General features: G+C 44.9%; 1 protein-coding gene across 1 annotated transcript; it reads left to right on the forward strand.

The window, feature by feature from the left end:
- Positions 1-9068: 9068 nt before the first annotated feature.
- On the forward strand, positions 9069-11370 carry CEBPE (CCAAT enhancer binding protein epsilon). Its single transcript, XM_072622982.1, has 2 exons — positions 9069-9641; positions 10639-11370. Exons 1-2 carry the CDS (start codon positions 9135-9137, stop codon positions 10972-10974), a joined length of 843 nt encoding a protein of 280 aa, XP_072479083.1. The 5' UTR covers positions 9069-9134; the 3' UTR covers positions 10975-11370.
- The last annotated feature ends 3995 nt before the right edge of the window (positions 11371-15365 follow it).

Below are 15365 nucleotides of genomic sequence, written 5' to 3' on the forward strand. Positions count from 1 at the left end.
GTTGGGGAAGAGAGAAAGACTGTGAGCCAGGCATTGAACTAATTGAGGAAAGAACAAGAATGTCCTGGAGGTCAGTACATAAGGGCTACCAAAATCTCAATTGGGTGGCAAATACGGATTGAGTGAACTTCAAAAGGGGAGACATTATTTAGTAACTGGATTAAAAGGAGTGCTTGGAAGAGGCAATGGGGAGCAAGGAATATTGCAACTTCCCCACTTCAACCAGTTTGGGGTTGGGGTAGGAGTGGGAGGGGGTAGTAGGAATGAAAAAAATGTTCAGTCAAGTACTAGAAAGGGTGTCCCGGCAAGCTCTGATGTCAGAAAGAAGCCAGGCAGGTCACAAAGATAGAAGGAGACAGAAAAGAAAACGTTTGAGAATAAAGCAAGTTTATTCCCATGGAACAGGCACTCTAAAGACATGGGGGAAGGCACAGGTAGATTTAGGATGGGACTTTGGGGATGGTCAGTTGAAAGTAAGTGATAGAGACAGAGAATAACGTTTGAACAATGACAGCCAGAGGTTCAGAATCCCTGGGAGGAGGATGGGATGATCCAAGTTTGTTCATCATTAAGAAATAAGTTCAGATATATTACAATCATCCCTAAGAGTTCAGTCACGGGGTATAGTTTTCCAAAGGCATTCACAGTGGTGGGTAGCTGGAAAGCTGGAAAGGATAGGAGGTGGGTATGAGATACCCCTACCTCACTCAGGTGAGGCCATTGGTAGAGGTGGACTTTCAGGAGATCACAAAAGAAGGGAGTAAGATGGCAGTCTGGGACACTAGGAAGCTCCTCTCCTTCCCTGACAGGATTCAATATTAACAAAGGCAAATAATATAGGCTGGTGTAACAATGATTATTCTAGTCTCTACTGCCTAAAGGCCAGTTATGTTATATTTCACCCCTCCCCCAGGGTTCTCTAGTACCCTTAAGGGGGCTTTAGGCATCTAGACTCTCTGCAAATGGCTCTTGTCCCCACTGAAGGTGTTCCTTCAATTGTGGGTAATAGGATCCCTGTGCCCCAGTTCCATTTAACCACTAACAGCAGAGACAACCCAGTGGTACAATGGAGAGAGTACAGGACCTGGAATCAGAAGACCTAAGTTCAAATCCAGCTTCAGTTACTTACTACCTATGTGACCCTGGGCAAGTCACTTAACTTCTGTTTGCTCCAGGTTCCTTATCTGTATAATAATAGCATCCACTTCCCAGGGTGGTCATATACGGATCAAATGAGATAATAATTGTAGAGTACCTTGTACAACGCCTGGAAAAAAAGTGCCTTATCAATATTAGCTGATATTATTATTGTTACTAATAGTCAGATCAGCTTTTACAAAGGAGTATTTACCTCAAATGGTATAATAACAAGTATAAAAACAGTTTAGCTCAATTTCTATAGGACTCATTCCCAGTTCCAAGTCCAAACCCCCTTTTGAGACCCGTAACTTCTCTGGGCTTCTCTATCAGGTTGACTGGCTGAAATATCTCACCTAGGTAGAAAGACATATATGCTCTAGCACTTCCCCCACAGCCCACAAAATACCTGTAAAAAATGACTCTCAAAGAATTCTAGAGCAGCAGAAGCCACAGAACAACAGAGCGAAAGAGGTTTCCAGCCAAGGGTAATCTGGAAGGCCGACTGGAAAGGCCTGTCTCACAGGACACTGAGCAGAGTGGAGCCCAGCCCTGGCCGCAGCACTGGGAGGAAGAGGACCTGAACAGACCTCCAGGGCAGAATTCCCAGCATGGAGGGTCCCAGATCCCTCAACCCACAAGTGACAAAGAAAGCTCCAAAGGTCAGTGTAGGAGGACTTTCCCAGAGAGGGGAGAGAGGGGAACAGGTTTCCCCAGCACTGGCCTCAGATGGTAGCATAGGCTGAGGCAGCAGTGGGAGGTGGGCAGCTACGGTGGCCGAGGAAGCAATCTGGATCCATTGTCCAGGCAGCTCAGCTTAAAGCCTCTGATGAAATTGAGCAGCTGATCTAAACCTCAGCCTTCAGTGGCAGCCCCGCCCCCACCCAAAACCCCCCCAGGGAATTGAGCAGCTCATTTGAATCTCAGCCTTGTACTGGGGAGAGGAGCCTCCTCTTGACAAAGGATTCAGAAGTCAAGTAACTGGTTGAGAAAGTGGCTAAAAAAGGGAAAAAAAATAACACCATAGAAGGATACTTTCTTGGTGAACAGGTGTCTCCTCCCATCCTTTCAGATGAGGAGGAACAAGGCATACTGTCAGAGGAAGTGAAGGCCTCTGCCTCCAGTACCCCCAAAATGAATATGAAATGGGCTCAGGCGATAGAAGAGCTTGAAAAGCATGTCAACAGCCTGCTAAAGGAGAACCAAAAAAAATGCCAAGGAAAATAACACCTTTAAAAAGAGGAATTGGAAAAAGAGGCCCAAAAAGCCAATGAGGAGAAGAAGGCTTTAGAAAGCAGAATTAGCCAAATGGAAAAGGAGGTTCAAAAGCTTGCTGAACAAAATAGTTCTTTAACAAAGAGAATCGAGTTCAGGGAAGCTAATGACAATGAGATAAACGAAGCAGTTAGAAAACAAAACCAAAAGTCTGAAAAAATAGAAGATAATGTGAAATATCTCATAGGAAAAACAACTGACCTGGAAAATAGATCAGGAGAGACAATTTAAAAATTATGGGACTACCTGAAAGCCATGATCAAAAAAGAGCCTAGACATTATCTTCCATGAAATTATCAAGGAAAACTGCCCTGATATTCTAGAACCAGGGGGCAAAATAAATATTGAAAGAATCCACCAATCATCTCCTGAAAGAGACCCAAAAAGACAAACTCCTAGGAATATTGTGGCCAAATTTCAGAGTTCCCATGTCAAGGAGAAAATACTGCAAGCAGCTAAAAAGAAACAATTTGAGTATTGTGGAAATACAATCAGGATAACACAGAATCTGGCAGCTTCTACATTAAGGGATTGAAGGGCTTGGAATAGGATATTCCAGAAGTCAAAGGAACTGGGATTAAAACCAAGAATCACCTACCCAGCAAAACTGAATATAATACCTCAAGAGAATAAATGGTCATTCAATGATATAGAGGACTTTCAAGCATTCATGATGAAAAGTCCAGAATTGAATAGAAAATCTGACTTTCAAACACAAGAATCAAGAGAAGCATGAAAAGGCAAACAAGAAAGAGAAATCATAAAAGACTTTCTAAAGCTGAACTGTTTACATTCCTGCATAGAAAGAAAATATTTGGGGGAGGAGCCAAGATGGCGGAGTAGAAAGATACACATATGCTAGTTCCGAACCCACAGCCCATAAAATACCTGTAAAGAAGAACTCCCAACAAATTCGGGAGCAGCAGAAGCCACAGAACAACAGAGTGGAGGAGATTTCCGTTCCAGAGAGACCTGAAAAACTGACCCGAAAGGTCCATCGTGCACTGGACCCGGAGCAGAGCTCAGCCCTGCTTTGGCCGCACGGCACTGAGAGGGGGATATGGAAGCCTTGAATCTGGACTAAACCTGAAAGAGAGCACAGAAAAGAGAAAGACTGTCTCAGTGTGACCAGTGTTACAGAAGGGCCAGTTCTTGCTGCACAGCCAGCCAAAGGATTCCCCTCCCACCCATGTAGTAGGAAAAGGCAGGATACAGTATGCCTCCCTGTTTGATCTGGGCACTCAAAAGTCAAATCCCCTTCACTTACAGCTAAGAACTTTCCCAGAAAAGCTGAGCATAATCTTAATAGAGAAAAAAAGTTAACCTTTAATGGAACAGAGGACTTTCAAGTGTTCCTGATAAAAAGACCAGAACTGGGTAGAAACTCTGAAATACAAAAGCAGACTCAAGAGAAACCTGAAAAGGTTATTTATTAGAGTAAAAGGCTAAGAATCTTGTAGGGAAAGAAGAACCTTATCGTCTTCCGAGAAAATGAGGGAGTTAAAGAAGGGGAAGGAAAAGAGAATAAACATTTGCCTATTTTTCAAACATTATCTCATTTGATCCTCACAGCAGCCCTGAGAGGGAAGGGGTATTATCTTCATTTTACAGTTGAAGAAACTGAGGTAGACATAGGTTAACTGACCTGACAGGACGACACAGCTAACAGTTGTCTGAGGTCATATTTGAACTTACATCTTCCTGACTCCCGGTCAAGCATTCTACCTGCTGTGCCCTCAGCTGCCTCAAATACAAACAGAAACACATGACTAATGTGAAAATGTGTTTAATGAGAATGTGTGTGCCGAGCCCATAGAAGATTACATGCCATCTGGGGAAGGAGGAGAAAATTTAAAACTTACGGAAATGATTGTTGAAAACTGAAAACAAACAAATAAAATTGAAAACAAACAAAACCCCTTTTCTTCTATAACAAAAACAGAGAACCTGGGGATGGATGGGTTCTGTTCTGGGGGGAAAGAGAAGGGATAAAAGGAATACATTAGTGTAGAAAGGAGGAAGAAAGGGTTAGAACTTGCTTTTTCTCATAATTTGTTGTGAGAAAAGAAAAGGAGAAACAAAGATGGAGGAAGGAGAAGGAGTGTCATGGCTTCGATGTCGTTCTAGAGAGACTGACTGAGCAGATGCTCACGGTAATTACCCAGCGAGGCTTAGTGGAGAGCAAGGCCATCAGAGGAATAAAACACCAGCTCCCTTTTAACTGAAAGCAGAACTGAACACACTCAGAGTGTGGTGAAGAAATATAACCAACTCAACAGGGAAACAGGTGAGAATGGGGGAAGAAAATTAAGAGGGAAGATAATACAGAGCAGGGAAATAGTCAGAAGCAAAGCAAACTTTCCGATCTTAAAGGGAGGATGAAAAGGAGGTAAAGGCAAAACGATGACGAATGGTGGAATACATTCAGATATATGAGTGTAACGATATATTACCGAACTGTAAGAAATGCAAAAAGGGACAATTTCAGAGAATCCTGGAAATTAGAAATGGTTGCAGAGTGAAGTGAGCTTAACTAGGAGAATGGTTTGTATAATGAGAATTATATTATAAAGAAAAACAATATCGAAAGACTTACGAACCCTGATCAAGGCAAAGACCAGCCCCATTTCCGGGTGACCTGTGATAAACATGTCACAGAGGCGGTGGAATCAAGTTGCGAGAAGAGACATCCATTTGTGGACATGACCACTGTAGGATTTTGTTTTCCTTGATAATGCTTTATTTATCACAAAGGTTTCTTTTTTTCTGTTTTTTTTTGGGGGGGGGAGGGTTATGGATGTGATGCAAAAAAAAAAAGAGAAAAGAAATAGAAAGGAGTGCTATGGAAATATTGTTCAAGTGTATAGAGTACTACAGAAGGAAGCACGGATTAAGTAGGACAGTTTTGAAAGTAACTAATTGAATGTCATAAGAAAAATAATAGCTGGTATTTATTTAACACTTACTGTATTCCAGGTACTGTGCTAAGGACTTTACAATTATAATCTCATTTAATCCTCACAACAACCCTGGGAGGTAGGAGCTATTATTATTCCCATTTTTGACAGATGAGGGAACTGAGGCAGAAGTTTAAGTGACTTGTCCAGGGTTACACAGCAAGTTTCACATGCAGTCTTTTTTTGTGTTCTACTTTGTATGTAGAAGTGCTCAGGGTTGGGTTGGGAGGAGTATTACTTGTTAAGTTCAAATTTTTTTAGAAAATTACTTAAAAAGAGAAAAAAATACCTAATAGTTAACACTATCCAGAAGTAGAATGAACTGTCTTCAGGAGACAGCAAGTTCCCCCACATTAATGATCTTTAAACAAAGGCTATTGGCGATAATATAGAGGGGATTCTAGGTCAGGTCTAGGTTAGACTGTGCGGCCTCTGAGGTCTCTCCCAACCCTAAGATTGTGAGATTCTTCATGGATGTGGTTTTCTGTAACTACTAGGCACTTCCATGCTATTGTTTTTTCTTTCCATATCTGCTTCTCTTTGTATCTGGCTTTACACATCTGTGTAAATAATTTTTTCTCTCTTGACCAGATCTGCAAATCTCTAGATAAATATATTCTCCCTGGTCCTTGTTAACACTCACCCCTCCTCTTCCCTTCCCTGATTTTTACCGTCACACACACACACACACACACATACACCTCAGCAATGAACAGGATCAAATCAGCAATAATCTTGGGTCCAGTGTTTTGACCATACTTTACATTCTCTACTTTGAAGTTTACTTTGTTGTCAAGTTTTATTCCACATTGGACAGTGAACTTTTAGGAGTTGCAAATTAGCACCTTTTTTTCCCTCTTTTTCAGCTTCTGGGGTCATAGGATTAAAACACTAGATTTACCTTTAGAAATGGAAGAAATCTGAGAGGCCAAACTAGTAACTCTCTCATTTTACAGTCAAAGAGACTGAGGCTCACAGATTAAATGACTTGACAATGATCACCCAGATACTGTAATAAGTGACAAGGGGAAGATGTGATTCCAGGACACCAGTGTCCAAGTCAGACTTTATGTCCACTAAGCCATGTTGTCTAAGATAGCATCAATTATTTCAAACCAGCTTAATTTTCTTCCCCCCGCCCCATTAATAGCAGCAAACATGTTTTTGGGGAAAGCACTATTGATTCTGTGATTCTAAGTTCCTATAAACAGAGGGATTTGGGCAATCATGGTGGAGGGGGAAAGGGAGGTTGGACAGCCAGGGTTGCACGAAACCAGGAAGTCCAAAGTGAGAGGGGCCCGTGGCGTTCTCCTAGAGTTCCCTGAGAAAGAAAGCCCCACGGAGAGGTGATTGCAGAGACAAAGGCTTTTGAACCCCATAAGAGGAAGTGGGCCCCCAAGAGAAGCGGTAGAGGTAATCCTGTTCTCAGAAAGGGGGAAGGCAAGCCAGGGGTGGAGGGAAAATTTCAGGGTCTTGATGAGGGGTCCTGGGATCCTCTTGGAAGGGAGAAGGGAGATAGGGCAATGGCATTATCCTCTGAAGGTTGTGATCTCCAGGTCATGACAAGAAAGATAGACTGATGCAAAGTTGTTTGCACTGCTAGAGCAGGGCAGGGGCTTCTCTGGGGTATTTAGTCTGAACTCAGTCAGGATCTTGTATAATTCGATTCACTTCAACAAGCATTTACTAAGTGCCTACTATGTGCCAGGTACCATTCTAGGTGCTGGTGAAAATGAAAACAAGAATGAAATAGTCCCTACCTTCAAGAAGTTTGTATTCTCTTGAGGGGACATAACCTGTACATAAGGAAAATGAGAAAATGTGAATTACTGGGGCAGACGGGGGTTGGAGGGGAGGAAATAAGGGACAGTTAACTGGAGAAGGTAGGATGCAAGCTAGAGGTTCTGAAAGTCAGCAGTGAAGAGGGAACAAATTTCAGGTATGGAGGGCAGCCTGCAAAGGAAATAGCTATAAAAGTAATGTAAAGTATGGAAAGGTGGGCCTGGAGCCAGATTGTCCAGAACTCTAAATGAGAGGTGTTTATATTTTAATCTAGAACTAGGGGCTATAACACGTGCCTTCTAAGATGTTTGAGCAAGAGATTAACATGGTTAGCCCTGGCTGGACTTTACAAAGCTGATTCTACCAGCTGCTCAGAGGATGGATTAGAGAGGGAAGACAAGAAACTGGGAGACTAATTGCTAAGTTCAGGCAAGATCATAGGATTTAGAACTGGACAATTCTAAAGGGCTCATGACAAATGCTGTCCCACTTCCAGAGAGAGAGAACTAATGGGCTCTGAGTGCAGATGGAAATGTATTTTTTCACTTACTTTATTTTTCTTGCTTTTTTTTTCACTTTGCAACATAGCTAATGTTTTGAAAATGTTTCCCATACGTATAATGGACATCATAGAGCTTGCCTTTTCAGTTGAGGGGGGGATTGAGAAAGCAACAGAATTTGGAACTAAAAATAAAAATTTTTTAAAATAATAACAAAGAGACCAGTAAGTCCAGCTCCCTCATTTTATAGATGAGGAAACAGGTGGTGAATTGACTTGCTGAAAGTCACACGGAAGTAGGCAGTAAGAGCCAGTGTTTGAACCCAGGTCAGCTAGCTGTCACAGTGGATAGAGCTCTGGGCCTGGAGACTGCAAGACTGTCGTCCTGAATTCAAAACACTTCCTAGCTGTGTGACCCTGGGCAAGACATTGATTGTCTCAGTTTTCTCATCTGTAAAATAAGGTGGAAGGAAATGACAAACTGCTTCAGGATTTTCCAAGAAAACTCCAAATGGGTCAAAAACAACATCTGCCTACAAGTTCAGGGCTCCTTTCCCTATTCCAGCTATCCCATTAGAGTAAGCAGTGGTTGCAAAGACATTGTATTAGCTTCATGACAAAGAGTGTTCACTACTTCTGGGTCAACAGCACTCCGTGAAACAAGTCAGCCATCTCTTTCCCAGTCCATCTCTTACTTCCCTTCCCTCCATTGTCCAGCTCTGTCCTACCCTATCTTGCCTGCCTCCAGGAGGTTGTCTAAGGGAGGGGCAGGAGTTATCCCTGAGATAGGTGGAGCCCAGGCTGAAGGGGGCAGAGCTACATCAAGGGTGGAGCTCAGACTAGTCTAGGGGTCTGCCAAGAAAGGGTTTTCAGTGCTCCCCTAGAAGCTGAAACCTCATTCTACTCAAAGCAATTTGGGAGCCAGAGGAACAGACAAGGGAGCCTGCAAGTAGGACTCAGGATCTCACGCGATGAGGGTCTACTTGGAGAAGCACCAACACTCATCCATGCCAGGACCCTGATGTCCCCCTTACTCCCCAGGTGGAGTAGAAGACATAGCACCAGCAAAAAGAGTGACAACTTGAGCTGCTGAACAGGCCAAGGACTTCATTGGTGTACCTACCTTCAAGTTTCTACTTCCAGGACTCACCTTGTCCCCCTGTGCTAGCCTTCCCTTCTCTGCTCCCCCCCCCCCCAACATTGCACCAGGGAGAGAAGGGGGGAAAAAGGGAAGAGGAGAGCCACTGACCGCAGCAGAAAGGAAAAGGAAGCAGCACAAAGGAGGGAGGAGAGAGGCCACAAAGGAGTAGGAGAGAAGAGGAGAGAAGGCAGGAGCCAGGAGAGGGAAGATACTGAGGGAGAGGAGGTGATAGAGTTGAAAAAGGACAAGAAGGGAGAGGGAAGCCAGACACCCAGAGGGGGAGTCCTCAGACAGGGTGTGTGGCCAGAGGGCGGGGAGTAGAGGGGGGCGGGCGGTCTAGGTCATGTCCCACGGGATCTACTACGACTGTGAGCAACGAGGAGGCCAACCGCTCGAGTTCCCAGGCAGCCGAACTGGGCCAGGGGAGTTGGGGGACATGTGTGACCACGAGGCCTCCATTGACTTGTCCGCCTACATTGAATCCGGCGAGGAACAGCTCCTCTCTGATCTCTTTGCTGTCAAACCACAACCTGAGCCTCGTGGCCTCAAGGGTCCTGGAACTCCTGCCTTTCCCCACTACCTCCCACCAGACCCCAGGACCTTCGTCTATCCAGCCCATGCCTTTGGCCCTGACCGGAAGGGCCTTGGGCCCAACTCCTATAGCCCAGCAGAGGGCTATGATCCAAGAGCAGTGTCAGTGAAAGAAGAGCCAAGGGGGCCAGAGTGTGGGAGAAGCTCCAGCCGAGGCAGCTACAACCCACTGCAGTACCAGGTGGCACACTGTGGGCAGACTGCCATGCATCTGCCCCCAGCTCTGGGCACACCCAACCAGCCCCTTCGAGTCCTCAAGGTAAGAGGTTAATACATTTACTCTTGGTTCCTTGGGACCCTTATATTCAAGGGATCAGAGGTTGATAGGGGACCCTTAGACACTCCCTTAGGTGTCTCTAAGGTCAGACTGGGCCATTCTGTCTCAAATGACATCCCTCTTTAAAGTGCTATGGATTATGATCCTGAGTCCTACCCTCACCCCACTCCTCTCTACACTTCTGAGGATTCCGATGTACAACAAACCCCTGTCTACAGCTCTTCAGGTTCTGACCCACTCCCCTGTCCCTCTTTCTATGGCTCTGCAGATCCTAAATGACTCCAAGACCCTGAGAATTCTGAACCTTTCCATACCCCTGAGGACAGCTCTAGGATTCTGACATACCAAAGGCTTCTCCATAGAGCTTTGCACATTTTGAGGCACCCCAAATCCTTCCGTGGGGGAGTTCTTTGAATTCTGACCTTCCCAGTGGCCACCCCATCAAACACTGCTCTAAAGGGCTCTGTGGATTCCAAGCTGTCCGGCTAACCCCCCTTCAGCCTTGGCCGCCTGCCTTTGCCTTCTGTCTGGCTGGCTGGAGAAGAGGAAATGCTCATAAATTTCAAAGCGGGAGATTCAGGATAGCTATTGAGGGCAATGTCCTGGGCGGTGTGAGAAAGTGGAATGAGAGGCTGAGGAAAGCTGCTGGGGGTTCCTTCCTCTGAAATCTTTAAGACAGGGAACCCTGCTCTGGGCTGCAGTCTTGCTTGGAGGCAGGGGGATGGATGATTTGATATGAAAGGTTCTTCTTGACCAACATGTATATTGAAGGTGGCAGGGGGAGGGATCCGCTGGATACTTTCTTCCCTTTCAATCCATTGTCTTGCCCCCACCCCCACTGCCCTAAGTCTGTCAGTCCCTGTGGGTTGGTTTTTTCCTTTCTCCCCCTCGCTCCCTCTCTCTCCCAGTCCCAGTTCTGTACCTGGACCTCCGCGCCCTGTGCCTGATCTCTGGGTACCTCTCACCCCTCCCACCACAGGGCCCCTTGGCTGCTGCTGCAGCCCCTCCCTGCAGTCCTCTCCTCAAGGCGCCCTCTCCAGCCGGGCCCCCCCATAAAGGCAAGAAGGCTGTGAACAAAGACAGCCTGGAGTACCGGCTGCGGCGGGAGCGCAACAACATCGCCGTCCGCAAAAGCCGGGACAAAGCCAAAAGGCGCATCCAGGAGACGCAGCAGAAGGTGCTAGAGTACATGGCGGAGAATGAGCGACTCCGCAACCGCGTGGACCAGCTCACCCAGGAGCTCGACACCCTGAGAAACCTCTTCCGCCAGATCCCCGAAGCTGCCAGCCTCATCAAGGGAGTAGGCTGTGGCTGAGCCCCAGGACTGATGGGCAGAGGGGTGATCCCCTCCTCTGGCTCTGAGGGACTTCTCGACGCCCTGTATCCTTAGGGGGAGGGCTTCACCTCAGGCTGGGCTTTCTCGCCACATATAGGGTGCGATCGATGCCCTCAGACAGAACAGACAAGACAGACTAGCTGCTGAGCCAGTCCCAAGGCATTTGGGCAGCACCCTGGGCAGGGTTTGGAGATTGCGCTTGCCCAATACACTGAAATACTGCATCCCATGTCCTCGGAGGTTTTTAGCCTTCCTTGTAACACAAATGACAACTCACCACAAAATAAATACTTTATGTGCCATGGACCTAAGTATTTCCTGTCATTAAACAAGGGCATTTATTAAAAGTAATATTTAAAAGTGTCTTTCCCTGAATCTTCTTCACCCTGTATTATTACACCCTAGGTGGCTGCCTCCCTTGCTGTGACAGAGGATAACAGTGATAAGAATAGGTGATATTTACACATCAGGGTAACTTTTACAAAGTGCTTTTCGATCAACAATCTTGTGGCTTAGGTAGCGTAGGATGAGGAAATACACAGAGAATTTAGGTGGCTTGCTCCCACTCACTGGGCTAATCTGTTGGGAGACTTGCAGAGTAGGGGTGACAGGGAGGGGAGAGTACTGTGGATCTGTGAAAAGAGCTGGTATCATATGCCAGGATACCATACCATACCAGATATTGTTCCATACCTCTGACAGAGAGGGCAAGAGACATGGGGAATACCTTTGTGTAGGTATTGTATGCTAGGTGAGTATAAATTAAAATGAGAGGTCATAATAACGACTTATTTAAATAGCACTTTAAGAATTACAAAGTTTCAAGTGTTCTGGGCAGACCCAATAATTAGCACCGTGTTGAGTAAATGCTTACTAAACACCTGTTGAACCCAGTAGAATTAAAGATCATGGAACATTAGAACTAGAAGACACTTTAGAGACCATTTAGTACAACTCCTTAATTTTAGAGAAGTAACTGCAGCCTAAAGAAATTAAGTGAATTGTCCAAAGTCTCACACCTAGTTAGTGGTGAGACCAGTGTTAGAATCAAATAATCACAAATCTTACGTTGGGATGGGACTCCCAGGTGACCCCACAGCTATCAGGCCGGCATTGTATTATTATACTCATTGTACAGATGAAAAAAACATATTTAAAGAAATGAGGCAACTGGTTATCCAGCTTCTTAGTGGCAAAGTCCAAACTAAAACCTAGATTTTTTTTCCTACTTATCAGTTGTATGTGGAGTAGCACCTAGCCCAAGAGTAGGCACATGCTGGATATTTAATAGGTATGTGATGAATGACCGCACCAACAGCATAGAGATAGGATGAAAAGAAGCAAAGTGAGAAACAGTGGAGTAGCCGAGATCTCTGCTCTCTTCCCAGCTTAACACAGCTTGGAAAACTGATATCAGACATCAGAAAGAATTTGTGGATAGGGAAATGTGTGTAGCAGATTTTTTTCCCCATATAAACTTGTCCCAGAGAAGAATCTTGGGGGGTAGGGTGGAGTTCCCTGTCTCTCCCATGTATCTAAGTCTCTCCAGACCTGCTTCTTTCAGGTCTCCATTTTTTTCATGTCTCTGGGTCCCCTTAGGTCTCACCTCCCTCATTCTGGTTAGTATTGGTAGGTTTCTAGCTCAGCTGGACAGGATTTACTTCCTTGTTGTGTTAAAGGCTTGGTTTTGGAGTTGATGGGAGCCTTTTGCGTTGGGTACAGGGTCTCTGTGCCTGCCTGGGGGAGCCCTAAGGGACACTGGCACCTTCTTTACAACCCTAAGGGACAGATTGCATAAGGGGGGTTGGTACAGAGCGTGGTGAGTGACTCAACCTCCGGAGCAAGTGCGGTTTGGGACGGGGAGCAACCAGTTCCCCTCTTTTCTCCTCCCCAGCTCAATCCTACTGCCCCTTGCTTTATTGTCAAGGCTCTTTGTGAAGTGAGACCTGCAAAGATTAGGGATAAACTCCCGGTCTTCCTTCCTATGACCCTGAACTGTGTTACCCCAAATTCCCTTAGAGCTGGGGTCTGTGCTGGGCAAAGTTTACTAGAAATGAGGATGTGTCATCCTCAATATCACCACCACTGTGGTCATCTTTGTAATCAACGGCATCAATTTCAAGCTCTTATTGTTTTACTTGACCTGATTTTTTTTCATTTATCAAGCATTTATGTTTACTTGATCTGATTTTAACTATGCAGATGAGCTAACTTCATTTCAATCGTCTGTTGTTGAAATAGGCAAGGTGGCTTGACAGGTAGAAGGCTGGTCTAGGGAGTCAGGAAGTTCTGGGTTCAAATGTCACCTTTGTCACTGGTTTATGGTTTAACTGGTTTATGACTCAGGGCAAGTAATTTAATATCCTGGTGGTCCAGGCAATTCTTTAAGTTAATAAATTTCAGAGCAGGCACTGATCTGCATTGGTAATAAGAGTTTCCTCCTTGAGAATTTTCTACACCAGTGAAGTTACAGGTCCAATTCAAAACAAAACCCTTGGGATAATAATATATTAGTGATAGGAGATGTATTCAGAAGTTTCACTCTTTCCTTGGACCATGCATGGGCAGTCTCCAGCCCTCATATATCTGTGTGTATGGGAAGATGGGGGTGGGGACAGTGAGAGGAAGAAAGGGTATTACCATTCTCCTAGTCATACAGGTTGATAACCTCAGAATTATCCCTGACTCTTCTCTCTCACTACACCTTCCCTCACATTCAAACAACTGCCATGTCTTTTCTATTTTCTCTACATCTCTTGTGTCCCTCTTTTCCCCTCCAATCACATAGCCACCACCTTATTCGAGGCCCTCATCACCTCTCACCTAGACTACTGTTAAGTTTCCTCTGATTTTCCCTGCTTCCAGTCTCTCCTTTCTCCAACTTATTCTATCTCCAATTTATTAAGTAAGATAATATTTGTAAAGTGCCTAACACAATGCCTAGTCCATAACGGGCATTTAATAAATGCTTATTTTTCTTTCTTCCAGTAGCCATCACCTTCCTAAGCCTTACAATTCTGATCACTTATTACCTTGTTATTTATCTAAAATAAGAACTCACTAGTTTTGTATTTAAGGCCCCATGATCCGTCTCTCACATACCTTTCCAGATTTCCTACTCTCTCACATACTCTACCCTTCAGTCAAACTGGATCGTGAGCCATTCCCCATGCTTGGTATGTACCTCCTCTTCACCTGTGGGAATCTTTGTCTTCCTTCAAGGCTCAACACAAGTGTCACCTTCTCTGTTTTATTCTGACACCACCACCCCACCTCAAATTATCAGGGCTCTCCTCCTTCCCTGTTTCATTTACTTTGTACTATATTTATTTGTGTACACGCTGTATCCCTTCTCCCCCTCCCCCCACAGTAGAATATAAGCTCTTTGAAGGCAGAAATTGTCTAGCACAGTGATTTGCACATAGTAGATGGTTTCTAAATCTTTTTTTTATTGAACAACAAAGGCCCTGGGGTTTTTTTCCTCCTTTTAGAATGGAATTGCCCCCCTCTTTATCATCCTAGCCTTACCTGGTAGAACCTATTCCCAACCTTGGACTCTCCTCAGCCTTGGGAGAGGGAAAAGTCCTTCTCTTACGGGGTCCATTGCTATGTCTCAAATTTACCCTTTTAATATAGGGTGATTCTTTTCTTTCTATTCTTTTCTTTCTGAGATAGAATTCATGACCCAGAAGGAGGAAGAATTGTTTCTTCTGTCCTCTGAGTCTGTTCCTGACAACTAGCATCCACCCTAGTCACCACTCTTACTTTCCCAGAATTCTCATACTAACCCACCTCCATATGAACTGCTCTGTGTGTGTTCGTCCTTCGTTGCCAAAGAAGATCATGCCATCAGAGAAATGATGACATGACTTGCACTTGACTTTGTTTTGAGTGAGGAAGGGCTGTGCAGGTCACCAGCCTCACTTCTCCTCCAGAGCCATCTGAATCCAGTGACCAAGATATTCATCAGGATGACTGGCAATGACCCAGGATGAGGCAATTAGGGTTAAGTGATGTACCCAAGGTCACACAGCTAGTGAGTGTCAAGTATCTGAGGTGAGATTTGAACTCAGGTCCTCCTGACTCCTGCCCTGGCGCTCTATCCATTGCACCACCTAACTGCCCTGAACTGCTCTAAGAGAGAGAGAAAGGAGGAGGAACCAAAAGGTACAATAGTCAGTGAACACCTGAGTGGAGCCAACCAGTACTTTTTTTTTTCTGAGCTTTACAACCCAATATAATTGATGTACCAGGGACTGGGAGGCATGGGTAAGGAGGGAAAAAATTAGCACACTGAATGAATGAATGAATGAAGCATTTATTAAGCGCTATGTGCACTCTATCAAGCACTGGGAATACAAACAGAAAAG

The sequence above is a fragment of the Notamacropus eugenii genome, chromosome 7, assembly GCF_028372415.1.
Source record: "Notamacropus eugenii isolate mMacEug1 chromosome 7, mMacEug1.pri_v2, whole genome shotgun sequence".
In the NCBI taxonomy this organism is placed as follows: domain Eukaryota; kingdom Metazoa; phylum Chordata; class Mammalia; order Diprotodontia; family Macropodidae; genus Notamacropus; species Notamacropus eugenii.